This window comes from Nansenia antarctica (genome assembly GCF_963989245.1).
Source record: "Nansenia antarctica genome assembly, chromosome: 1".
Lineage (NCBI taxonomy): Eukaryota > Metazoa > Chordata > Actinopteri > Argentiniformes > Microstomatidae > Nansenia > Nansenia antarctica.
Genome location: NC_137674.1, coordinates 17,184,106 through 17,209,105, shown reverse-complemented (window position 1 = coordinate 17,209,105; position 25,000 = coordinate 17,184,106). Strand labels below are relative to the sequence as shown.

Here is a 25,000-nt window from a genome sequence, read left to right as displayed (position 1 = left end):
AATATTCTGATGTCCTTGAGGGGCTGCCGAACAAGTGTGTACTCGTATTCGACATCAGTACCAACGATAGGCACCCCCAGCTTAATGGAGTCCCCAAGGCTCAGGAGGTTTATTTTCATTTATTTTAATTTGAGTGTATATTTAACTAATATATATTGTGCCTCAGCAATAAAAAAGTGAAAAGCTGTTTAATGTTGTCGACCGTGTTATTATTATATATATATGTCATTTAAAAAAATCAAAAGTACCGAATTAAGTACCGTTTTGGTACCGGTACCGTTTTTAAAGTATCGGTTAGGTACCGGTACCGGATAAAACCCAAACGGTACCCAACCCTACTGCTAGAACCGTATAGTGCACGAGGTAGCTGACGTGTGTGGGGGAGGGGGGGTTTAGAACCGCAATGACTTCACCCCCCCCCCCACCCCATCCGCGGACACACAGGAACCACGATATCAGAGGTGTTAACGCTACATCCTAGCGAAACTGTCGTATTTCGTTACCGGCCAGAGTGTTGGTCTCCAGGGTGAGGGCCTCAGAAGCCTGGGCCTGGGCTGGGGCGGGGGGCTGGAAGGGGAGGCCCTGCTCCTGGGCACAGCCGGACAGGGCCTGGGGCAGGGCGGGCTGGCGGAGGAGCAGGTTGAGGAGGTGGGCTGCCGAGACGCTGTCGAAGGGCTTGGTGCTGGTGCTGAGGGCCAGGGACGCCCGCAGCAGAGGACGCATCGTCTCCAGATCCTGACAGGGAGGAATGGCGTCGTAGAACGTTGAACAAGAATCTAGAAGTCGTGAACTTAGAATTATAAGGTTCTATCTCCGTTTAGGGCAGTTCAGAGATATTGAGCTCCAAAGTTTTTACATTCCATTATGTTTTGTGAGATGGAGCCTTTGTATTTTATTAATTAATAACTAAAAAATGTCAACATTTTAAAAATAACACCACACAGGCATTAATAAACACCTAATGGATCAGATTATGTAAAGAAATCAATTTTGACCAAAAATTGAGATAGAACCTTATAATTCTAACGTCACAGTTATGTTTCTATGTTAGAATAATAATAATAACACTCAAAGACGCTTTACAAATCGGGTAGTAATAATAATAAGAAACAAAAAATAAATAAAAGAAAGTATAGGGGTCTAATACATTTTTTGATGACTAAATCTAAATCTAAGTGTCTTTGTAGGACAATCTACTCCGGATACTGCAAGTACTGTATATCTAGATCTCGGGCGGAGAAGCGGCGAACAAGCAACGCCAGTGTCCTCTCTCGACTGGCATTTTTAGAAAAAGAACTAACCTCGTTGCTATCCCTCGCCTGGCTGACGCAAAAAAAAAGTCTGACCCACCTGCAGCCCGACGACCGCCGGAGGGAGTTGCCGTAGCAACTCGGAAGCCAGCTGCTTGACCTCCAGGAAGTTGCTGGCCACGCAGTGGAGCACGTTCTGGGCGTGAGCAGAGGTCACCACGTCTCCCAGGGCAACCACGTCATCAGGCTCTGAGAGAGAGAGAGAGAAAGAGAGAGAGAGACAGAGAGAGACAGAGACAGAGAGAGAGAGAGAGAGAGAGAGAGAGACAGAGAGAGAGAGAGAGAGAGAGAGAGAGAGAGAGAGAAAGAGAGAGAGAGAGAGAGAGAGAGACAGGGAGAGACAGAGAGAGAGAGAGAGATAAGACCACTTTGATGATGGTGATGGTGATGGTGATGATGACCATGTACAGCCTCGCCATCGAGAGAGGCCGCCACAGGCAGACCTGGCTCCCAAGAAATGACACACTGTGCACCCACTGCACACAAAACAAGGTGGAAACAGAGCTGCACTTTTTAACCACCTGCCAGCTGTACAAAGACATCAGAGACACATACTTCCCACTGATCACAAACACCCAAAAAGACTTTAAACACTTGACCAATGTCCAAAAACTGGCATATCTGCTGGGTGAAGTACAACAATGTGCAAACACAGCAGCCAGATGTGTTAGCTGTTGTGACAGTAAAAGGACGTCCAACGGAATAAAACCACCATAAGTAATTAATTAAATAAGTTGAATCATTTCTTTATTCTAGTATACCTTTAATTGTATGTACATTACATTCTTTTTGTTTTTATCTTCACACTTGCTTTGGCAATGTAAACGTGCATGACAGACAGAGACCGACAGAGACAGACAGAGAGAGTGAGAGAGAAACAGAGTGAGTGAGTGAGACAGAGAGAGAGAGACAGACACAGAGAGAGTGAGAAAGAGACAGAGTGAGAGTGAGACAGAGAGGAGAGAGAGAGAGAGAGAGAGAGAGAGAGAGAGAGAGAGAGAGAGAGACAGAAAGACAGAGAGAGAGAGAGTGAGACAGGGAGGAGAGAGAGAGAGAGAGAGACCACTTGTATGATGATGATGATGATGAGGAGGAGGAGGTGTGTGGATGTGTACCGGTGCTGAAGGTGAAGAGTTGGGCCAGTGCGTGCAGCAGGTGCAGGGAGGTCAGGCAGGTGGAGAAGGAGGCCCCAGGGTGCAGCACCTCCAGGAGGCTCGTCACCAGCCAGCGCAGGAACTCCTGATCACACACACACACACACACACACACACACACACACAGTGATGATGCCGTTGGGTCACCTTGTATGTGTCCAGGATGTGTTGGGTCACCTTGTATGTGTCCAGGATGTGTTGGGTCACCTGGTATGTGTCCAGGGTGTGTTGGGTCACCTGGTATGTGTCCAGGGTGTGTTGGGTCACCTTGTATGTGTCCAGAGTGTGTTGGGTCACCTGGTATGTGTCCAGGATGTGTTGGGTCACCTGGTATGTGTCCAGGGTGTGTTGGGTCACCATGTATGTGTCCAGGGTGTGTTGGGTCACCTTGTATGTGTGTTGGGTCACCTGGTATGTGTCCAGGGTGAGCTGGTCTCTCTGCCTCTGCTCTGGGTCTCTCTCCTGGCCAAGGCGTCTCTGCAGCAGCTGACCACTCTCCTTCACTCTGCCCAGGAGCTGTCAGACACACGGACAAAGTGACAACCTTACAGAACATGCCACAACATCATATATGAGTGAGAGTGTGTGTGTGTGTGTGTGTGTGTGTGTGTGTGTGTGTGTGTGTGTGTGTGTGTGTAGATGGGATCATGAGGAAGGAAAATTATGTGGTTGTATTGAAGCAACAATGAGCCAGGAAGCTTGGTCTCAAATGGGTCTTCCAAATGGATACTGACCCCAAGCATACCTCCGAAGTTGTGGCAAAATGGCTTAAGGACAACAAAGTCAAGGTATTGCAGTGGCCATCACAAAGCCCTGGCCTCAATCCTATAGAAAATGTTGTGGGCAGAACTGAAAAAGCGTGTGCGAGCGACGAGGCCTACAACCCTGACTCAGTTACACCAGTTCTGTCAGGAGGAAAGGGGCTAAATTCCACCAACTTATTGTGGGACGCTTGTGGAAGGCTACCCGAAATGTTTCACCCGAGTTAAACAATTTAAAGGCAATACTTCCAAATACTACGTAAGTGTATGAAACCTTCTGACCCACTGGGAATGTGATGAAATAAATAAACGCTGAAATAAATCATTCTCTCTACTATTATTCAGACATTTCAAATTCTTAAAATAAAGTGATGATCCTAACTGACCTAAGACAGGGAATGTTTACTAGGATTAAGTGTCAGGACTTGTGAAAAACAGAGTTGACACATGTTTGGCTACAGCATAATGTAAACTTGCGACTTCCAATTGGATGTTAACATCTGTAGCTGAACAGGAAAGCAGAGCGTACACACAGACAGTAGCTTGGAGCAGGGGCTGGGGTGAGATGGGTTGAATCTAATCCTAAAAACAAGAGAAATTGTCTAGACAAATTGATGGCAGCTACTAGATTGAAATCAAGTGTAATACTGAAACACAAATGTGTACATTTCAAACCTGCAAACTGCGACACTTTAAATGAATGTGCAATAACACTATGTGCAATATGACAACCCTAGGGTACATAAGGTTCAGAGAATAGGAAATGTTAGAATAGGTATAGCATAGCATAGAGTACAGCACAGTGTTTTATTTGTATAGTATAGTATAGTGGATAGTGTACATAGCCTTTATTTATGTAAACCAGCTCCTTTCCCTTCTTGTTTTTTAGTTTTTTTTCCTAGCACCAGGGGAGCCCCCCCTCCCAAATTTCATTGTATGGTACCTGTACTATATTAATGACAATAAAGACCATTCATTCATTCAAGAGGGTTCTACACACGGCAGTTCGGTGCACTTGGGAGCATGATTTGATTTGATTTGATTAATTCATGCCTGCAGTGGAGCCGAGGCCCCACTGAAAAACTGCAGAACTTTACAGATTCATACATTCAATTCATACATACAATTCATACATGACAATAAAAATATTAGCAACGTACACAACAATTTTAAGGTTACAAATATGTCAGGGCAGCAAAGCAGGGGCAGGTAGCAGTCATGGTGGCCATGCTGTGTTATTTGTGGGTCTATAATGACCAGAGTCTCTGTCTTTCATGTCTGTGACTGACCTTCTTAAGCAGGCTGACAGGCTCTGGCTGTGTTTGAAATGGTATACTAGCATACTGCATACTAGCATACTCAATGAGTATATACTGCATACTGCCTACTAAATTCATAATAAGTATGCCAATACCAGCCGACCGTACTTACACTGCAGTATGCATACTGCCTCCCAGAATGCATTTCGGAGTCTCTTTTCGCAACCCTCCATTTTAAACCTCCATTGGCTAAAAGCTGTAATTTTGGCTGTTACCATGTCATTAACATGTCATTTTATGAAGTTTTAATATATGTTTTCAGGTGAGAAAGTAACCATATATATTCCAAAAATGTGTCCAGTTTATCAAAATAACCCGTTTCTATATCTGATCTGACGTTTTGATGTCTGTTCGGTAGCTACGTTACCTTAGTTACCGTAGATACCTGTCTTTCATGTGACTGACCTTCTTGAGCAGGCTGATGGTCTCGTTCCTGACTCCTGGTGATTGGCAGTTCAGGCTTGAAGGCAGGAAGTGGTGGAGCAGGTCTATTTCCTGTGCGGTCAGAAGCTCCGTGCTGCGATGGCTCTCACACACCAACCCCAGAGCGTCCATCCGCACCTGAGGGGACCGAGAACCAGGTCATCGATGCGCACGCCACGCACGCCACGCACCCACACACGACGACAATATCGCTTCCGTTTTGAAGCGTGACTGCGGAGGTCTTGCATTAGGAGGTCGTGCCATCTCCACTGAACAAAAATATAAACGCAATACTCCAATTTTGCATGAGTTGAAATCAAAGATCCAATACTTTTCCGATGGAAGTGCTCGCTAACACAGATTTAAACACATTAGTAGAACACAATTTGAGAGAAATAGCCCTTTTGTGGACATACAAAAAGTCTTCTATCTTTTGATTTCAACTCGGAGACGAAAACAAAAGTGGTCGCGTTTCTATTTCAGTCCGGTGTGTTCTCTCCATACCTGGTCGTGCTTGTGCACCAGCGCCTGACGGAGCAGAGAGAGGGGCACTAGCCCCCCCAACAGCTTCTCCTTCGACGGAGGGACCACCCCCTGGGCCTTCGCCGCCCGCAGACACGTCATCAGAGCCCCCACCGTCCCCCTGCTGCCTGGGTGGGCTACGGACACAACAACAACAACAACACAACACTAGACACACATACCAACACCATAGCCCATAGCCCCTTTACCATTTAAGTAAAGGTTAGTGTGTGTGTGTGTGTGTGTGTGTGTGTGTGTGTGTGTGTCTGTGTGTCTGTGTGTCTGTGTGTCTGTGTGTCCCCGTGTGAGTGAGAGTGAGAGTGAGAGTGAGAGTGAGAGTGAGAGTGTGAGTGTGTGTGTGTGTGTGTGTGTGTGTGTGTGTGTGTGTGTGTGTCTGTGCGTGTGTGTGTGTCTGTGTGTGTGTCTGTGTGTCTGTGTGTCCCCGTGTGAGTGAGAGTGAGAGTGTGAGTGCGTGTGTGTGTGTCTGTCTGTGTCTGTGTGTCCCCGTGTGAGTGAGTGAGTGTGAGAGTGTGAGTGTGTGTGTCTGTGTGTCCCCGTGCGTGTGCGTGTGTGTGTGTGTGTGTCTGTGTGTGTGTGTGTGTGTGTACCAGCGTGGCGTAGCGCGGGGTCCTGCAGGGCCAGCACCATGTGGGCCAGGCTGGCGGGGGAGCAGCGCAGCAGCTTGGGCAGGAAGTAGTCCAGGATGTACGTGGTCTGGTCCAGACGGGCCCGGCACAGCACCCGCAGCAGGGGGGTCACCCACGTCCGGTGCCAGCTCTCCATCCCCTCCTCCCCCTCCCCTCCCTCCAGCTCGGCCTTGTGGCTGACGAACAGCTTCTCCAGGAGGTCGCTGGCGTAGGGCGCCAGGTTCTGGTCCCCCATCAGAGCCAGCAGGCGGGAGGGCAGCCGGGGGTCCAGGGCCAGCAGGTAGCCCGCCCCCTGGAGCTCAGCCAGGCACGCCAGGGCGCCGTACTTCCCCCGCACGTGACCCTCCAGCGCCAGGAGGCCGCGGGTCAGCTCGGCCAGGTAGGGGTCCGAGGGGGAGGCGGGGGCGGGGGGCTCCGGGAGGGAGGAGGAGGAGGAGGCGCGCAGGTGGAGGAGGAGGAGGTTCTTGAAGAGGGAGCGCGTCTGGTGGCGCACGCCGTCCAGCGGGTGCTCCCAGTGGGCGTAGACGTGCTCCAGGAGGCGGCGCTGGAGGTCCGAGCCCCCCCGCAGGGCCGCGCGCAGGGCGGGGGAGGCCCCCTGCAGGCTGTCCAGGGCGGCGGAGCTCCACAGGGTCGTCACGCGGGCCACCACCATGGCCGTGCTCGACTCCTTCACACTGCGGAGACGGGGCGGACGGACGGACGGACGGACGGACGGACAGACAGATAGACAGGCAGGCAGACAGACAGGCAGACAGACGGACCACAGTACTTTCGTCAACTTCAAAAGCAGTATGGTTGATGTCGTTCACAAGGGATAATAATTAACACTAGACTCACAAAACTCAAAGGACCCCACCCACGGCTGTTCTAGTGTTGATAGGGCATGATATGTATGTAGGTGTAATGTTGTAATGTGTGTGTGTGTGTGTCTGACCTGTGTGTGTGTGTGTGTGTGTGTGTGTGTGTGTGTGTGTGTGTGTCTGACCTGGTGTCCAGAGCCAGCAGTGTGTGAGGCACCAGCAGCAGCAGCTGTTCCCAGCGCGGCCCCCGGGTGGCGCCACCCCTCCAGTTCAGCATGGCCAAGGCCCCGTGGCAGAGGTACAGGGACACGGCCGCCGCCCGGCCGCTCTCGTACAGCCCTGCACAGCTGCGCCTCAGCCACCGGGGGGCGACGTCCCCTCCACACTCTGAGCCTTGGAGCAGGCCAGCCACCTGGACGGACACACAGACAGACACACAGACAGACAGACAGACACACAGACAGACACACAGACAGACACACAGACAGACACACAGACACACAGACAGACAGACAGACAGACAGACAGACACACACACACACACACAGACAGGGTGTGTTTTCAAGTGCCGTCAGGACCGTATATACAAAAACACGACGCACTCAAAGTGGCCTTGCGGCCGACATTATATACACAGACAAGCACCAATGAAAGTTCTGCAACTGAAAGACAAATGAGATTCTGACAGACGGTCTGGTGCAGGGGCGTGAGAGACAGACAGACAGACAGACAGACAGACTAGCCACTCACCAGTGAGGCCAGGGCGTCTCCGGGCCCCAGGGCAGACCGGGTCACCAGGACCACCGCCATGCCAGCTGTGCTCTGCACCGACTGGACAAAGTCCTCTGTAGGGGACAGACAGACAGACAGACAGACAGACAGACAGACAGACTGCATCAGAGAGGAATGCTACTGACCAAAAACTCTGGACAAACACATTTCCTTTTTATTGCGCAGAGCTGGACTAAATCACATCTTCTGAGAGGTGCTCGTGTCTTTTAGCTAGCCTTACGTGTCTTTTAGCTAGCCTTACGTGTCTTTTAGCTAGCCTTACGTGTTTAGGACAGTTTGCTATTCTGAGACCGTTGCTTCCGTTGTAACTGACAACTTATGTCAAGCACACCTTGAGTTCTTCAAATATTTGAAACTGTTCAATTCAAAGTATTCCTCCCGGGTCTGTTGTGGCGTTAGCTGACGGCCTCTCTTACCGTCTGTGAGGATGTGTGTGTAGCAGTCCAGTAGGCCAGTGATGGTCCGCTGCAGGGTGCAGTGAGGTTGGGCTGCCTGTAGGGCGGCGCTGATGCGCTCCTGGTTCCTCTGCACCACCAGCATGGAGGTTTTGACCACGGCCAGACACGAGTGCATGAGCTGGGCCTGGGCTACGTGACGGCCTGCGAGGCCGCTGGGAGGACAGCAGGGGGCGGCAGACACACACCAGTCAGTCAGAGGCACGTCACAACCACAATCACAACCACAATCACAATCAGAACAGCTTTTATTCCAGCCAATGAACGAGAGTAAAAGTCTTAGGCTCGGGTTCTTGGACATTGGCATTGCAGCAGGATACAAAATCAACAATAATAGAATAAACTAACATAAGTAAAGTACAGTAAGTCATTTGAAAAAACTAGAATAAGGTGATAAGGTGATAAGGTGATAAGGTGATGGTAGTCGTACTGCAGTAGAACAGTCCTGCAGCATGCTGTGTAGGTCACAATGAGATGGAATGCAATATCATACAATATGCAATATAGTACAGATATGATACAGTACAGGAAGTCAGGTAGTATTCAGGTAGTGTTCAGGTAGTATTCAGGTAGTAGTCAGGTAGTGTTCAGGTAGTGTTCAGGTAGTGTTCAGGTAGTAGTCAGGTAGTATTCAGGTAGTGTTCAGGTAGTGTTCAGGTAGTGTTCAGGTAGTATTCAGGTAGTATTCAGGTAGTGTTCAGGTAGTATTCAGGTAGTATTCAGGTAGTATTCAGGTAGTGTTCAGGTAGTATTCAGGTAGTATTCAGGTAGTGTTCAGGTAGTATTCAGGTAGTGTTCAGGTAGTGTTCAGGTAGTGTTCAGGTAGTAGTCAGGTAGTGTTCAGGTAGTGTTCAGGTAGTGTTCAGGTAGTGTTCAGGTAGTGTTCAGGTAGTATTCAGGTAGTAGTCAGGTAGTGTTCAGGTAGTGTTCAGGTAGTGTTCAGGTAGTGTTCAGGTAGTGTTCAGGTAGTATTCAGGTAGTAGTCAGGTAGTATTCAGGTAGTGTTCAGGTAGTATTCAGGTAGTATTCAGGTAGTGTTCAGGTAGTGTTCAGGTAGTATTCAGGTAGTGTTCAGGTAGTGTTCAGGTAGTATTCAGGTAGTATTCAGGTAGTGTTCAGGTAGTATTCAGGTAGTATTCAGGTAGTATTCAGGTAGTATTCAGGTAGTAGTCAGGTAGTGTTCAGGTAGTATTCAGGTAGTATTCAGGTAGTATTCAGGTAGTGTTCAGGTAGTATTCAGGTAGTGTTCAGGTAGTATTCAGGTAGTGTTCAGGTAGTGTTCAGGTAGTATTCAGGTAGTGTTCAGGTAGTGTTCAGGTAGTGTTCAGGTAGTGTTCAGGTAGTATTCAGGTAGTATTCAGGTAGTGTTCAGGTAGTGTTCAGGTAGTAGTCAGGTAGTATTCAGGTAGTGTTCAGGTAGTAGTCAGGTAGTATTCAGGTAGTGTTCAGGTAGTGTTCAGGTAGTGTTCAGGTAGTGTTCAGGTAATAGTCAGGTAGTGTTCAGGTAGTATTCAGGTAGTGTTCAGGTAGTATTCAGGTAGTATTCAGGTAGTGTTCAGGTAGTAGTCAGGTAGTATTCAGGTAGTGTTCAGATAGTGTTCAGGTAGTGTTCAGGTAGTATTCGGGTAGTGTTCAGGTAGTATTCAGGTAGTGTTCAGGTAGTATTCAGGTAGTGTTCAGGTAGTATTCAGGTAGTATTCAGGTAGTCAGGTAGTATTCAGGTAGTATTCAGGTAGTGTTCAGGTAGTGTTCAGGTAGTGTTCAGGTAGTGTTCAGGTAGTGTTCAGGTAGTATTCAGGTAGTATTCAGGTAGTGTTCAGGTAGTATTCAGGTAGTGTTCAGGTAGTAGTCAGGTAGTGTTCAGGTAGTATTCAGGTAGTGTTCAGGTAGTATTCAGGTAGTATTCAGGTAGTGTTCAGGTAGTCAGGTAGCATTCAGGTAGTATTCAGGTAGTCAGGTAGTATTCAGGTAGTGTTCAGGTAGTCAGGTAGTGTTCAGCTAGTGTTCAGGTAGTGTTCAGGTATTATTCAGGTAGTGTTCAGGTAGTGTTCAGCTAGTGTTCAGGTAGTGTTCAGCTAGTGTTCAGGTAGTCAGGTAGTAGTCAGGTTGTGTTCAGGTAGTATTCAGGTAGTCAGGTAGTAGTCAGGTAGTGTTCAGGTAGTGTTCAGGTAGTGTTCAGGTAGTGTTCAGGTCGTCAGGTAGTGTCCAGGTCGTGTTCAGGTAGTCAGGTAGTAGTCAGGTAGTGTTCAGGTAGTGTTCAGGTCGTCAGGTAGTGTTCAGGTCGTCAGGTAGTATTCAGGTAGCGTCAGTGTTAAATCATTGAGTGCATTATGATGGATTGGGTTTGACAGGAGTGTTACACTGAACAACATCACACAGAATGGTCTCTCACAACTCATTGTAAAGTCTCTCAATGAAGCATCTGGGCAGATGGCGACATTTAGTTATTCTAGCCCACTTTACAGATCCTGCACCAAGGGTTTTAGATGGTCGTATATAACTAGGGATGCTCCGATCTGGATTTTTGGGGCCGATACCGATCACCGATTTTTCCCCTCAAGATCAACCGATACCGATACCGATTTTTTTTTAAATACATAACTGTAGGCCTACTGACTGGATAGCCTACATATTTTTTGCTTTTTAGACAAAAGTTTTGATCCATTAGGCACCAAGCAAACGCAGACCCATTTTTATGGCATAGTAAAAGTCTGGCCTATCACCCAGTTAGGGCCTGAAGCCCAAGTCAGTGATATGGCTGTATAAAAGACATCATAAACGTGGCCTTCATGGTTTACATACTGTTACGTCCTCCTATGTTTTCTGTTCAGTTATCTGTCTTCCCCAGGAAAAAAGGAAAAAAAAAAAAAAAAAAAAAAAACGGTTTTTGCGATCGGCCATTTTTGCCGATCACCGATCGAGTCATTTGGAGTGAAATCGGCCGATTTAAATCGGTGGCCGATAAATCGGAGCATCCCTATATATAACTACTGTTATATACGTGCTCAGAGAACACAATCCACCTGAAGAGACCCTCAGGTTGGCTTCCTCACCTGTTCATCTGCATGTACTCATCCAAGGCCTTGTGGAGGAACTGGAGCACTGGAGGAAACAAAAAAAGAGCAGAGTCAAATGCTCCGCCTTTAAAACAAGACAATTCAGTTACATTATATTAGTTGTGAGCAGAGCAAAAAGACCACCCCTATAGCCCTGACAGGAGGGCCTGGTTAAAACCTGAAAACACCACCCCTACAGCCCTGACAGGACAGGGGGGCCTGGATAAAACGTGAAAAGACCACCCCCTACAGCCCTGACAGGAGGGCCTGATTAAAACCTGAAAAGAGACTCACCCTCTGGTAGCAAACGCTGTATACACCTCTCTCCTGGAAGTGAAGAGAACAGAGCCGTGAGGTACAGCGGGGATGATTGAATCAGTCATTTGTCATGTGAGTGTTCTAATGATGCTTTATATAGAGAGGGGAGAGAGGAGGAGAGGGAAGAGAGGAGAGGGGAGGAGAGGGAAGAGAGGAGAGGGAAGAGAGGAGGAGAGAGAAGAGAGGAGAGGGAAGAGAGGAGGAGAGGGAAGAGAGGAGGAGAGAAGAGAGGAGAGGGAAGAGAGGAGGAGAGGGAAGAGAGGAGGAGAGAGAAGAGAGGAGAGGGAAGAGAGGAGGAGAGGGAAGAGAGGAGAGGGAAGAGAGGAGGAGAGAGAAGAGAGGAGAGGGAAGAGAGAGAAGAGAGGAGGAGAGGGAAGAGAGGAGAGGGAAGAGAGGAGGAGAGGAAAGAGAGGAGGAGAGGGAAGAGAGGAGGGAAGAGAGGAGAGGGAAGAGAGGAGGGGGAAGAGAGGAGGAGAGGAAAGAGAGGAGGAGAGGGAAGAGAGGAGAGGAAAGAGAGGAGGAGAGGGAAGAGAGGAGAGGGAAGAGAGGAGAGGGAAGAGAGGAGGAGAGGGAAGAGAGGAGAGGGAAGAGAGGAGGAGAGGGAAGAGAGGAGAGGGAAGAGGGGAGAGGGAAGAGAGGAGGAGAGGGAAGAGAGAGAGGAGGAGAGGGAAGAGAGGAGAGGGAAGAGAGGAGAGGGAAGAGAGGAGGAGAGGGAAGAGAGGAGAGGGAAAAGAGGAGGAGAGGGAAGAGAGGAGGAGAGGGAAGAGAGGAGAGGGAAGAGAGGAGGAGAGGGAAGAGAGGAGGAGAGGGAAGAGAGGAGAGGGAAAAGAGGAGGAGAGGGAAGAGAGGAGGAGAGGGAAGAGAGGAGAGGGAAGAGAGGAGGAGAGGGAAGAGAGGAGGAGAGGGAAGAGAGGAGAGGTAAGAGAGGAGGAGAGGGAAAAGAGGAGGAGAGGGAAGAGAGGAGAGAGAAGAGAGGAGAGGGAAGAGAGGAGAGGGAAAAGAGAAGAGGGAAGAGAGGAGAGGTAAGAGAGGAGGAGAGGGAAAAGAGGAGAGAGAGGAGAGGGAAGAGAGGAGAGGGAAGAGAGGAGAGGTAAGAGAGGAAGAGAGGGAAGAGAGGGAGGAGAGACTACTAGAAAGCACCTAAAGTTCAGAATGCAGGAACAGTCCACACAAGCCACAGTACACACAAAACAGTACACACAAGCCTCAACAAGGGCCCCAGCCTAAAGCAGGAGAGGTGGATGAGGACAGCGGGAGGTCCCGTACGCACCGAGGGGGAACCCGTCCAGGCAGGCGGTGATGGAGCCTATGAGGTGCTGGTACCGCTCCGGGCCCACGGCGGACAGACAGTCAGACAGGCACACAGACAGACAGCCCACAGTCCTCTCCTGCAGCCAGTCCGGCACTGAGCTCAGCGCACTGCACAAGACCAACGGAAGAGACAGAGGTTGTGAGTGTGGGTGTGTGTCACATCAGGGTGTCACTTCATTAGTTCAAGTTACCCTAGGCGGCTTTTTCGCCTCGTATCTACAAGGGGAATTGCCATGACAATAGACCTATCGCTAAGCCATGCCCCCTTTGAAAACTGACAAACAAACAACGCTCGCTCAAATATTAGCGAGTTGTTTGTCTGAGATTTCTGCCTGTAGTGACTTTTGCTGTGATATGATTGGACAATTTCTATTTTGGGGCGTGGCTTAGCGATAGGTCCATTCTAAAAATATGAATTGTCCTCCTCCTCCTCCTCCTCCTCCTCCTCCCTCCCCTTCTCAATGTGTAGACTACCGGTAACTGAAACAACACATCTGTGTCACGTTTGAAACCACACTTCTGTGGTAGAAGGTGCAGCCATTGATTAGTTTGGAAATGTCCACCCAAAATATCCCAACAGACTGCTTGGTGAGCCAGCCAGCCACTCACATTTCACATGAAACTAAATGGTTGAGTCGCCCGCAGCTGTGCTGTACATATCACATACGGCTGGATGGATTCAGCGCGGTTATTTTGTGATATTTCAAAGCGACAGAGCCATGGAGCTGATTCCCCTCGGAAGGTTATTATCACTTATTATATTGTCACTTGTTTATTAGAATGTATTAAATGAGTGCCCCGCGGTGGTGTAGCGGTCTAAGCACTAGCCACTAGTGCAAGCTGCCCACCGGGGACTGGGATCGAATCCCAACTCGCCAGACCCGGATATGGCCGGGGCACACACAGGGAGCGGCATATTGAGCGGCCGCTCCAGAGGGCGGTATAGGAATATTTCCGGACAAGGATCCGTCGCGCAACAGCGCCCCCGGGGTGCCGGAAAAACGGTGCTGGGCTCGAGGAGCCAGTCAGCTAGTCTGCCTGGCGGCCTCCTCTGGGGCTGCCGGCCACGGGGTCGTGCGGCGGATCCTACGCAATAGGCAGGGGATAATTGGATGCTAGGTTGGGTTCAATTGGATACCAAATTGGGTGAAAAAAATAAAATAATAATAATAATGTATTAAATGCTGGCCTGTTGGACCAACGTGTTTGCCAGTGTGAAGATGCCAGGTCAAAGGTCAACCCCCCCCCCCCCCCCCCCAGCGCCCCGAGGAGAGGGTTGAGAAACACTGGTCTAGTGTAGGGCTGCCACAAACGATTATTTTCATAGTCGACTAGTCACCGATTATTTTCACGATTAGTCGACTAATCGGATCATAAATTACTGCTTATCGCACAATTACTCAATCGCTCTTATTTAGCTATCATCTTCTAAATCAGCTTCTAAATTTAGCTTGAAGTTGTTAGTTGTTGTTGTAGGCATGTGCTAACTAAAAATAAAGACAATTAAAATGATTGTTCACTCAAAAATAGATATTTTAATGAACTTTTGTGGGAAGTGCAACAAAGAGACGACAGACGTAGGTTGGAGTCGAGGATGTTTACTTCACTCACTTCTGCTACATGCTAACATACACTCTCAGTGACAACCACAATAACTCCCTCCGGAACCGGAAACCCTTGCCCCTTTAACCCCCACTCTTAAAGGTACAAACCCTTCTTGGTGAATGTCTCTTAATGTGAATCACCACACAGGCCCCCCCAGAATTCACCAACCCAGAAGGTACAAAAAACCAAGATAACCATTAAAAGTCCAACTGAACAGGCAATCCCTGAACAGTACTACAGTTAACGTGGCGGGGGGCGGATCAAGCGGCCGAAACGGCTGCGCTTTGCAGGAGGGGGATTAAGGGTGAGAACTGGAACTGGAGCTGGAACTGGAACTGGAACTGGAACTGGAGCTGGGACAGAGGTTGGGGTAGGGGGCCGCCCCCGCCGCGGGGGTAGGGCCAACTGAACTGGCTCGTCAATGTTCAAGTGAGCAGGCTTGAGACGGTCTATAGCGACCCGCTCTGACCTGCCCCCCATGTCCACCACAAAGTGCTTAGCGCCCGCCTCCAGGACACGGAAGGGCCCGTCGTAGGGGGGCCGCAGTGGAGCCCGATGGCTGTCGTGTCGGATGAAAACGTACTTAGCCAATGGCAGGTCCCTGGGGACGTAGGACTGGGGGAGGCAGTGACGTGATGTCGGAATGGGGACGAGGTCATTCACAATGCCCCGGAACACAGTTCTATGAGAGGCGGCCGACCAGGGAGCTGCAGCCTCTGGAAGAAACTCCCCAGGAACCCGCAGTGGCTGGCCATACACCAGCTCGGCGGACGAGGCCTGGAGATCCTCTTTGGGGGCAGAGCGAAGACCGAGCATGACCCACGGGAGGCGGTCCACCCAGCCACTGTCCATCAGGCTGGCCCGAAGAGCGGCCTTCATGTCCCGATGGAACCGCTCACAAAGTCCATTGCCCTGCGGGTGGTACGCCGTAGTGCGGTGGATCTTCACCCCCAGGTGCTCAGCAACCGTAGTCCAGAGCTCCGAGGTGAACTGGGGGCCCCTGTCGCTCGTGATGTCACCTGGTGTGCCAAAGCGGGCCACCCAGCACCCAATGAACGCCCGGGCCACCTCCGCTGCCGTAGTAGAGGCCAGGGGAACAGCTTCTGGCCACCTGGTGGTCCGGTCCACCATGGTGAGGAGGTAGGTATATCCGTGAGACGGGGGCAGGGGGCCTACCAGGTCCACATGCACGTGGTCAAAACGCCTCTCTGGCACCACAAACGGTGCCAAAGGGGCTTTGGTATGGCGGTGCACCTTAGCGCGCTGACATGCCACACACGAGCCAGCCCAGGTTCTAACGTCCCTCCGGAGGCCAGGCCAAACAAACTTAATCCCCACCAATTTAGCCGAGGCTTTCACCCCCGGGTGGGAAAGGCCGTGGATGGTGTTGAAAACCCTGCGCCGCCAGGCAGCCGGCACCATAGGACGTGGTTGGCCGGTGGAGACGTCGCAGAGGAGAGTGGCTTTGGCCGCGTCGAACACCACGTCCTCCAGCTGCAGTGCAGTAGGAGCGACCCGGTAGGCCTGAATGTCAGAGTCTGCGGCTTGGTCCGCCGCCATGGCGGCATAGTCGAGTCCTAAGTGAACAGACCCGACGACCGCCCGTGAGAGGCAGTCGGCGACGAAGTTGTCCTTGCCCGCCAAGTGCTGGATGTCCGTGGTGAACTCGGAGATCACCGAGAGCTGACGCTGCTGACGCCCAGACCATGGCTCCGAGGTCTTGGCCATGGAGAATGTCAGTGGCTTGTGGTCCACGAAGGCGGTGAACTGGCGGCCCTCTAACAGGAATCTAAAGTGTCTGGTGGCCAGGAAAAGACCCAGCAGTTCCCTGTCAAAGGTGCTGTACTTGCGCTCGTTGTCGCGGAGCTGTTTGCTGAAGAAGGCCAGCGGCTGCCAAGCCCCGTTCACCCACTGCTCGCACACCGCCCCCACTGCATAGTCAGAGGCGTCCGTCGTGAGGGCGACCGGGGCTGTGGGAGACGGGTGCGCCAGTAGAGCAGCGTTAGCCAGCGCGTTCTTAGCAGCCCCGAAAGCCTTGTCCATCTCCGGGGACCAGTCCAACACGTCCTTGGGCCCTTTTCCCCGCAGGGTCTCGTACAAGGGACGCATGAGGTGGGCGGCATGGGGAATAAAACGGTTGTAAAAATTCACCATGCCCAGGAACTCTTGTAGAGACTGTATCGTGCGGGGACGGGGGAAACTGGTGATGGCCTCCACTCTGGCGGGAAGAGGGGCGGCTCCCTGCGGAGCGACATGGTGTCCGAGGAAGGTGATGGATGACTGCCCGAACTGGCACTTGGCTGGGTTTACAATGAGGCCGTGGGCCCTGAGCCGCTCAAACAACTGCCGGAGATGTGTCATGTGCTCCTCCATGGACGCGCTGGCCACCAGAATGTCATCCAGGTAAACAAACATGAATGGCATGTCTCGGAGCACAGAGTCCATCAGGCGCTGAAACGTCTGCGCCGCCCCTTTGAGGCCAAAAGGCATTCGCAGAAACTCGAAAAGTCCAAAGGGTGTGATGACAGCCGTCTTTGGCACATCCTGCGGATGGACCGGCACCTGGTGGTACCCGCGCACCAGGTCCACCTTGGAAAAAATGACGGCCCCCGCCAGGTGGGCAGAGAAGTCCTGTATGTGTGGAACGGGGTACCGGTCGGGGGTTGTGGCGTTATTCAGGCGACGGAAATCGCCGCAGGGGCGCCAACCCCCGTCGGCCTTAGTCACCATATGTAGGGGGGAAGCCCACGGGCTCTTTGAGCGGCGCACGATGCCGAGTCGCTCCATGGTCGAAAACTCCCCTCTGGCGATTGCAAGCTTGGCCGCGTCGAGGCGTCGGGCCCGGGCATAGACTGGGGGGCCCACGGTGGTGATATGGTGCTCTACGCCGTGCTTAGCCACCTCCGCTGAGAACGTGGGTGTAGTGAGGTCAGGGAAACCGGCGAGCAGGCGTTGATATGGATCCCCGGTGGCCAGCGTGTTTGCCAGGCAAAGCGCTCCCGCCCCCCCCAGCGTACAGGGGTACGAAGCAAAAGAGAGGGCATCGATCAGGCGACAGTTCTTAATATCCACCAGCAGGTTAAAAGCACAGAGGAAGTCCGCGCCCAGAAGTGGCGTGGATACAGCAGCCATAACAAAGTCCCAGCCGAAACGGCGCCCGCCAAAACACACTTCCACATACCTGATGCCAAATGTTCGTATGGGTGTGCCATTAGCGGCGTCCATCTGGGGGCCGTGTCCGCCGGCCATGGTGTCCACTGCCTGCGCTGGCAGGATGCTGCGTTGAGCGCCTGAGTCGACCAGCAACCGCCGGCCAGATAAGGAGTCGGCGACGAACAACAGCTTGCAGTCACGGCCGGCGCCCATAGCCGCTAATGAGCGCCGGCCCTGGCGTTTCCCTGTACCCTGAAACTGCATGGCTTGCGACACTGCTTGGCCTTGGACCCAAACCTTGCATGGTAGTAACAGAGCCCGTCGTCGGCTTGGCGGCGGGCCGTCACCGCGGCCGCGGTGTCTGTATAGTCCTCCAGGGGTGGAGGTGGGGTCAAGTGGTCTGGGTGGGGCAGCAGCGCATGGATAAACTGCTGCCGGTTAGCGAGGTACACCCTGTCGGCCTCCGCAGCCAGAGAACGATAATCCTTGGTGGAGGAGAGGGGGGAACTGGCCAGTGCTGTGCGCACAGGCGCCGGGAGCTGCCGCAGGAAAATGTGTGTAAACAAGAACGAGGGATCAGCTGATCCCAGCACAGACAACATTCTCTCCATCAACTCCGACGGTTTGCCGTCGCCGAGGCCATTGAGTGACAGCAGGCGGTCTGCTTTCTCTAATTCTGACAGCTCATAAAGTTTCAGCAGGAATGTCTTCAATGCACCGTACATGCCGACAGCCGGTGGATCCTCTAACAGCATCATCGCGCGTGCCGTTGTCGAGGCATCTAACGCAGACACCACATGGAAATATTTAGTCCCATCCTGCGTTATCCCTCTCAGCCGGAATTGGGCTTCTATGTGGTGAAACCACGGCCGTGGGTTCTGCTGCCAAAAGTCGGGCAGCTTGACGGTTGCAGCGTATATGTTAGCATAGTCCGGTGCGGGCGCTATGGGCAACGCGGCGGCGTTACCGGCGTTCTCGTTGACAGACATCTCGTTCGCTTTCGTCAGGGTCACCAATGTGGGAAGTGCAACAAAGAGACGACAGACGTAGGTTGGAGTCGAGGATGTTTACTTCACTCACTTCTGCTACATGCTAACATACACTCTCAGTGACAACCACAATAACTCCCTCCGGAACCGGAAACCCTTGCCCCTTTAACCCCCACTCTTAAAGGTACAAACCCTTCTTGGTGAATGTCTCTTAATGTGAATCACCACACTTTGCAGATTTATTTCTGGCATCACTTGCATGTAATGTAATGTAAAGAGTAGTAGAGAGTGCAAACTGCTGAGTAAAATGAGGTAGGCTAGGCACTAGGCAACCAAAAGAATACAAAAACAAAAATAAATACTTGTACAGAGTACAAAAGTTTTGCTTTGCTTCACTCATCTCATAGTAGAACGTGCCTTCTTAGCACTGTAACATTAAGACAACATTTTTTGCTATTTGATAAGTATCGCTTTGATGACAACGTTACAGCACATAACGTAAAATAATGTAAGAAGGCTTTTAACGTAACGATATCGTTAGCCAATAACAAGCTAACTAGCTTACCGAGACGAGCCATCTTCTTCCTCGTCATCTGCCACAACGTGCTTCCTTTTTAGATGCTCGCGCATCATAGACGTGCTGCCATGATAAGCGAGTTCAGCTTTGCAAATTTTACATTTTACATTCTTTTTTTCAACGTTGTGGTTGAAATGCTCCCACACTTTAGAGGTACGAGGACAGGAAGACATTTCTCTGTTTGTTTTTCCGGGGAAGTCACGTGTGCCCCGGATGACCGACACTGCGCATGTACATCAAAGACACTGGGAGACGCTAGCCAGTGGCAGCTTCAGGGAAGAAAAACGAATGCTTATCGAATGAAATGAATGGTCTTTATTGTCATTGATATAGTACAGGTACCAAACAACGAAATTTGGGAGGGGGGGCTCCCCTGGTGCTAGGAAAAAAAATAAAAAAAAATAAAATAAAATAATTCAGCTCCAAAAAAACATGCGACTACGGCGATTACCAAATATGTCGGCGACGATTTTGGTAGTCGACGTCGTCGTGACTAGTCGACTAATCGTTGCAGCCCTAGTCTAGTGTACGGACGTTTTCGCATATTTCTTTTGTACACATGCACGTTTGCTAAATGAGGTGTTGGTGGAGAGTAAGGTCGTGGTTGAGAGACAGGGAGGGAGGGAGGGAGGAGCACCTCGCGCTGGCCCTGCGTAGCGGGTTCTTGGCCTGCAGCGTGGTGTAGACGAGGGCCAGGGTGTGGAGGCAGGTCTGCAGGAGAGCCCCGTGGCACTCTGGTTCAGTCAGCCCCTCTAACAGGACCCCCACCTGGAGAGAAACACACAGCTCAGTCACACAGCCAGGAGGACGGCAACACCATCAGCCTACCCACAGAGCAGTACAGGTACTCCCTCAAACACAGTCAGTCATCACTAACATCACAGGTACTCCCTCAAACATAGCTAGTCATCACTAACATCACAGGTACCTCCTCAAACATGGCTAGTCATCACTATCAACACAAACACCGTCACAGTGAGTCCACACTCACCCTCTTGACCAGCTGGATCTGTTGCACCGGGTCAGTCAGCGCCAGACAGTTCTGCAAGGTCTGAGCAAGCTGTCTGATCTCACCTTCTCCTCCTTCTGCAGAGAGCAAGGCTGAGACACAAGCACACGCGGGCGCGCGCACACACACACACACAGACACAGACACACACACAGACACACACACACACACACACAGACACAGACAGACACACAGACACACACACACCCACAGACACACACACACACACACACAGACACAGACACAGACATACAGACACACACACACACACACACACAGACACACAGACAGACACACAGACACACACACACACACAGACACAGACAGACACACACACACACACACACACAGACACAGACACAGACACAGACACACACACAGACACACACACAGACACACACACACACACACACACAGACACAGACATACACACACACACACACAGACACAGACACAGACACAGACACACAGACACACACACACACACACACACACACACACACACACACACACACACACACACAGAGAGGAATCAATAGAAGCAAAACAACACCTCCCAAGTAATCCAGCAGCAACACACCAATTTCATCAGCTCACCTCTCAACTCTTGAAGTTTGTCACTGTCTAGGACCACAGCTTCCACCTTCACAGTCTTCTTCTTTACCACCATGGTTCACCCTGCCCGGACCGGAGGGCAGAAAGTCTGTCAATGATGCCCAGGAGCCCCCCGAAACCTCTCACTGGAGCCCCCCGAAACCTCTCACTGACACTGTACCTTGCTCTCGCCCATCGGGAATGAAGTAGTTCATTGATGAAAACCTTACTTACCTAGATTTGAGTGACTTCACGTTTTTGGAAGGAAGGTGCGGACTTTGTGATAAACATGCACAATCCCAATAAAACCCTGATATCACACTTTTCTTGAACTGTGTCAGCTAGCAACAGACCATGCTACACGTGTGAAACGTCAATTCCGGTATATCTAACATCCCGCCCTAACGGGACACCCCGATTGGACAGAATTGTTTGAAGAACAAAATATCGGCTGTCGATTCGTTGAAAATGTTGTCAATCGACGTGCTTTTTTCCCCAAGACTTTGATTTACATAGCCACGCCCCTCGTCCAGTGGATTGGACCAGCTGAGAAGACACGCCCTCCAGCCGACCTTCTCTCAACCCCTTTCAGGCTTTCAACTTTCCTGGAGCTCACATGAACACTTTTGGAAAAATTCCTCGATTTTATTCCACGAGTAGTGTAATAACAGGGGCAATATGGACGGTATAACTGAAATGGAGTAAGGTTCCTCTCATCGCCTGTCCATCGTCAACCATCTGCAGGGTAAGTCTATTTACAACCAGGAATATTAATGATGCCCCTTTTTCTTTTAGGAGAGAGATGGAGAAATAGTTCTAAATGACATCAATTATGTTGTATTTGATGTGTACTCCTCTGAAGTGCTCTTTAATGTGTTTTTATATTTCTATAGTATGTTTTGTCAGTGTGTGATTCATGGGTGAGATACACATTGATGTCTGGGGTTCACATCATCTTGTTGTTTTGTTATCCTGATTTAAATAGCCTAAAGAAATGTGTTTTGCAATAAAAATAAAAAAGTATTTATCAATTTGTCAATTTGATCTAAGAGTTGACTTTATGAGACCCAATAATATACTGTATAGCCTACCCAAGAAACACTTCATTTAATGTAGTATTATACATTTACAGAGTTTAAGCAAATTAATCTTGGCCTTCCTTAATTAGGCCTACTTTTTGAATGAGGGCGCGTTCTCGCCTACAGATCTTATTGTAAATTGTAAACAAATGTATGTACATAGCACTAATGCCACTGACATCATTGCTCTATCAGCACAGGAGAGCTCCCATACTACACTAGCACTGACACACTCATACAACACACCCTGGCCTTTGCCCTGGTCTGGCCCCTCTCAAAGGAAGCCAGTAGATCTCTGGGATCAAGGGTCAACTGTCCTTTGATGTCCTCCACTCCTCACATCACCTCATCACATATGCTGTGGAATGAGTGAAGGAAGTGAGGGAGAGAGAGAGAGAGAGATAGAGAGAGAGAGAGAGAGAGAGAGAGAGAGAGAGAGAGAGAGAGAGAGAGAGAGAGAGAGAGAGAGAGAGAGAAGGGGCCAGAAAGTGAGAGAGATGAGGCTTACAAAGGAAGGAGAGAGTGATGGGAGAGATAAACCAATCATAGGACATTATCAGGAACTCTTTGGGAGAATGAGGTCATCAGCAGTATTAGCTAGGAGCCAGGCAGAGGTCAGGGATGGTTCTTGTGTGCCTGAGAGAGCAGCTAGATTCTGATGTCCTGGAAGGCCACGGATGAGGAGAGTGTAGCCCAGATCATAGAAGTCATATAATGTCGTCCATATCGAGATGTTATGTTCATTCTATTCCCTTTCTGGAACTGATGAGGTTGTTGTTTTCTTTGAGACTTGTAAGCCCTGGTCTTAGTCATTGTTTACCACAGCAGAGAGCCATCATGAACCGCCTGTGGAAAGTAGTTAATTGTCCCCCACACATGTTTGCACTCCCTCTGTGTGGAGGCCAAGGAAGTAATGAGAGGTTATTACTGTATAAAAGTTACTTTACTGTCTCTCTCTCTCTCTCTCTCTGTCTCTCTATGTCTCTCTATGTCTTTCTCTCTCTGTGTCTGTCTCTCTATGTCTTTCTCTCTCTGTCTCTCTCTCTCTCTGTCTCTCTGTCTCTGTCTCTCTCTCTCTCTCTCACTCTCTCTGTCTCTCTGTCTCTGTCTCTCTCTGTCTCTCACTCTCTCTGTCTCTCTCTCTCTGTGTCTCTGTCTCTGTCTCTCTCTGTCTCTCTCGCTCTCTCTGTTTCTCTCTCTCTGTCTCTCTCTCTCCCTCTCTCCTATCCTAATTATCCTTCTCTCTTGTTCGTCTTGTTAACAACACATGTTTCCCATGATAGTCATTCTCACAACGGAAAACTTAATGGAGTGCTGTTGCTGGTAGTAGAGGTGTGTTTGGGAGCAGTTTGTTCTGTTTGGCTAGCAGTAATGCCCAGTCCAGCCCAGCCCAGCCCTGGAACACTTTCAGCATCGCTGGTAGCACAACAACAGCTTCTCTGTCTCTCAGTGTTAGTCTGTCTGTCTGTCTCTCTCATTCAGGATTCACTACTATGCTATACTATGCTATCGTGTATGTTACACATAGTGTACTGAGTGTTATACAGTATATAGTGTTACTGAGTGTTACTCACAAGACTAGTAGAGACTAGTAGAGATGTCTGTGCTTTATACAGTACCATGGGGCGGCTGTGGTTCAGGAGGTAGAGCCGTCATCTAATGATCGCAAGGTCGGCAGATCGGCGGTTTGAGCCCCGGCTGGCCCCATGTCGAAGTGTCCTTGGGCAAGACACTGAACCCCCAAATTGCTCCCAGTGAGCGGGGCCGGCGCCTTGCATGGTAGCTTGCCGCCGTTGATGTGTGAACGTGTATGTGAATGGGTGAATGAGAGGTCGTTGTAAAGCGCTTTGGAATAAGGCGCTATATAAGTCAGTCCATTTACTGTTTATCGTTTGTTTCCATTTCGTGAGCTTAGAATTATAAGGTTCTATCTCCGTTTAGGGTGGTTCAGAGATATTGAGCGTCAATGTTTTTACATTCCATTATGTTTTGTGAGAAACTCAATTTTGACTTATAATTCTAACGTCACGATTTCTCTCAGTGATTTCCTCCTCATATGCTGGAGGGGCCAGGGACCATGGCAGAGGGGGAGGACGCCATGGGCCAGGAGGACTGGAAGGAGAAGTGCTTCGTCCTGGAGGCCTTGCTGGTGAAGTTCCGGGTGCAAATCATCAAGATCCGCGAGCTGACAGCTGAGAAGGTTGGTGACCTCTGCTTCCACAAACCCCTTCACGAAGCATACCCCGAGACCGAGACTCCTCCATTATGGCTCAAAGCAGTCAGTGGTTGCATCCAAATCGTTTTTTCTCCCCATATTCCTGACATCCCTGGAACTTCCTTCTCAGAAATGCATTGGAGGCCAATATTTAAGGGGGGGGGGCCTAGAGGGGGGCCTTCTCCAATGCTGCTAGAAGGACGCGAGGAAGGAAGATGAGAGGAATTAGAGGAAAGACAATTAGGAGCCGCGAGTGTCTCATCATTTCTCGCGACCACTTCACAGCTTATCGGGTCCAAAAAGTAGAGTCGGACCACAATCCCTCAGCTGTAATAGAACAAGGATGTGGTAACATCTGCGGTTTCCACCCTCAGTGCCTCAGCTAGATCACCCTCCCCTCGGCCTAGCAGCCCTGGATGGAGCCTGATCCTAAATTAACTCCCATCGGCATTAATGTCAGTCAGGTCGTATCTGGAGCGTCTGCTGAACATATGCTACGTGTGGAAGGACGGTTGGACGAGCTGCTCTTTCTGGCTTTGTCTCTCTTGCTGACTTTTCTGATCAAGTTTCAAGTTTTCTTGTTACGTCACATTGTACGAGTGTGAGAGAGTCAAATTCTTAGGTTTCTGTTCCTGACCTTGCAGCACAAACCAATGAGGCAATAGGCAAGATAAGTCAAGACAAAAAAGTGACAATAGTACAGGACATAAGCGACTAATGAGACAGGATACAACTAGCAGTTATCCAGACAATTGTGAATCCATGTGAAGCATCCATTTCATGAATAGTGGGGGGATTTCTTTGACTGTCTGTGCCTGTATGGAGTGCATGACGATAATATATCTATAACCCCTATGACTATTATAATAAATCTCATATGGTTTATGTCCACAGTAATGTAGAACTGTGAG

The 25,000-nt window shown here is 50.1% G+C and overlaps 2 protein-coding genes across 2 annotated transcripts in view; one reads left to right on the top strand and one right to left on the bottom strand.

Annotated features, from left to right (window-relative positions):
- Nucleotides 1-21,152, bottom strand: part of thada (THADA armadillo repeat containing) — a 96,804-nt gene extending 75,652 nt beyond the window's left edge. The window contains exons 1-17 of the mRNA XM_080534962.1: nt 21,030-21,152; nt 20,799-20,879; nt 20,184-20,293; nt 19,830-19,960; nt 12,828-12,976; nt 11,534-11,566; nt 11,237-11,285; nt 8,145-8,338; nt 7,687-7,781; nt 7,122-7,348; nt 6,098-6,810; nt 5,472-5,626; nt 4,950-5,105; nt 2,873-2,980; nt 2,426-2,549; nt 1,351-1,499; nt 504-735 (exon numbers count right to left, since the gene is read on the bottom strand). Of these exons, the coding sequence (XP_080391088.1) occupies nt 504-735; nt 1,351-1,499; nt 2,426-2,549; nt 2,873-2,980; nt 4,950-5,105; nt 5,472-5,626; nt 6,098-6,810; nt 7,122-7,348; nt 7,687-7,781; nt 8,145-8,338; nt 11,237-11,285; nt 11,534-11,566; nt 12,828-12,976; nt 19,830-19,960; nt 20,184-20,293; nt 20,799-20,871 (2,698 nt within the window). The 5' untranslated portion in view covers nt 20,872-20,879; nt 21,030-21,152. The remainder of the gene's footprint in view (nt 1-503; nt 736-1,350; nt 1,500-2,425; nt 2,550-2,872; nt 2,981-4,949; nt 5,106-5,471; nt 5,627-6,097; nt 6,811-7,121; nt 7,349-7,686; nt 7,782-8,144; nt 8,339-11,236; nt 11,286-11,533; nt 11,567-12,827; nt 12,977-19,829; nt 19,961-20,183; nt 20,294-20,798; nt 20,880-21,029) is intronic.
- Nucleotides 21,153-23,951: 2,799 nt separating this feature from the next.
- plekhh2 (pleckstrin homology domain containing, family H (with MyTH4 domain) member 2) overlaps nt 23,952-25,000 on the top strand; it is a gene marked incomplete at both ends in the record, with an annotated part of 38,276 nt that continues 37,227 nt past the window's right edge. The window contains one exon of the mRNA XM_080522465.1: nt 23,952-24,074. Coding sequence (XP_080378591.1) covers nt 23,952-24,074 — 123 coding nt within the window. The remainder of the gene's footprint in view (nt 24,075-25,000) is intronic.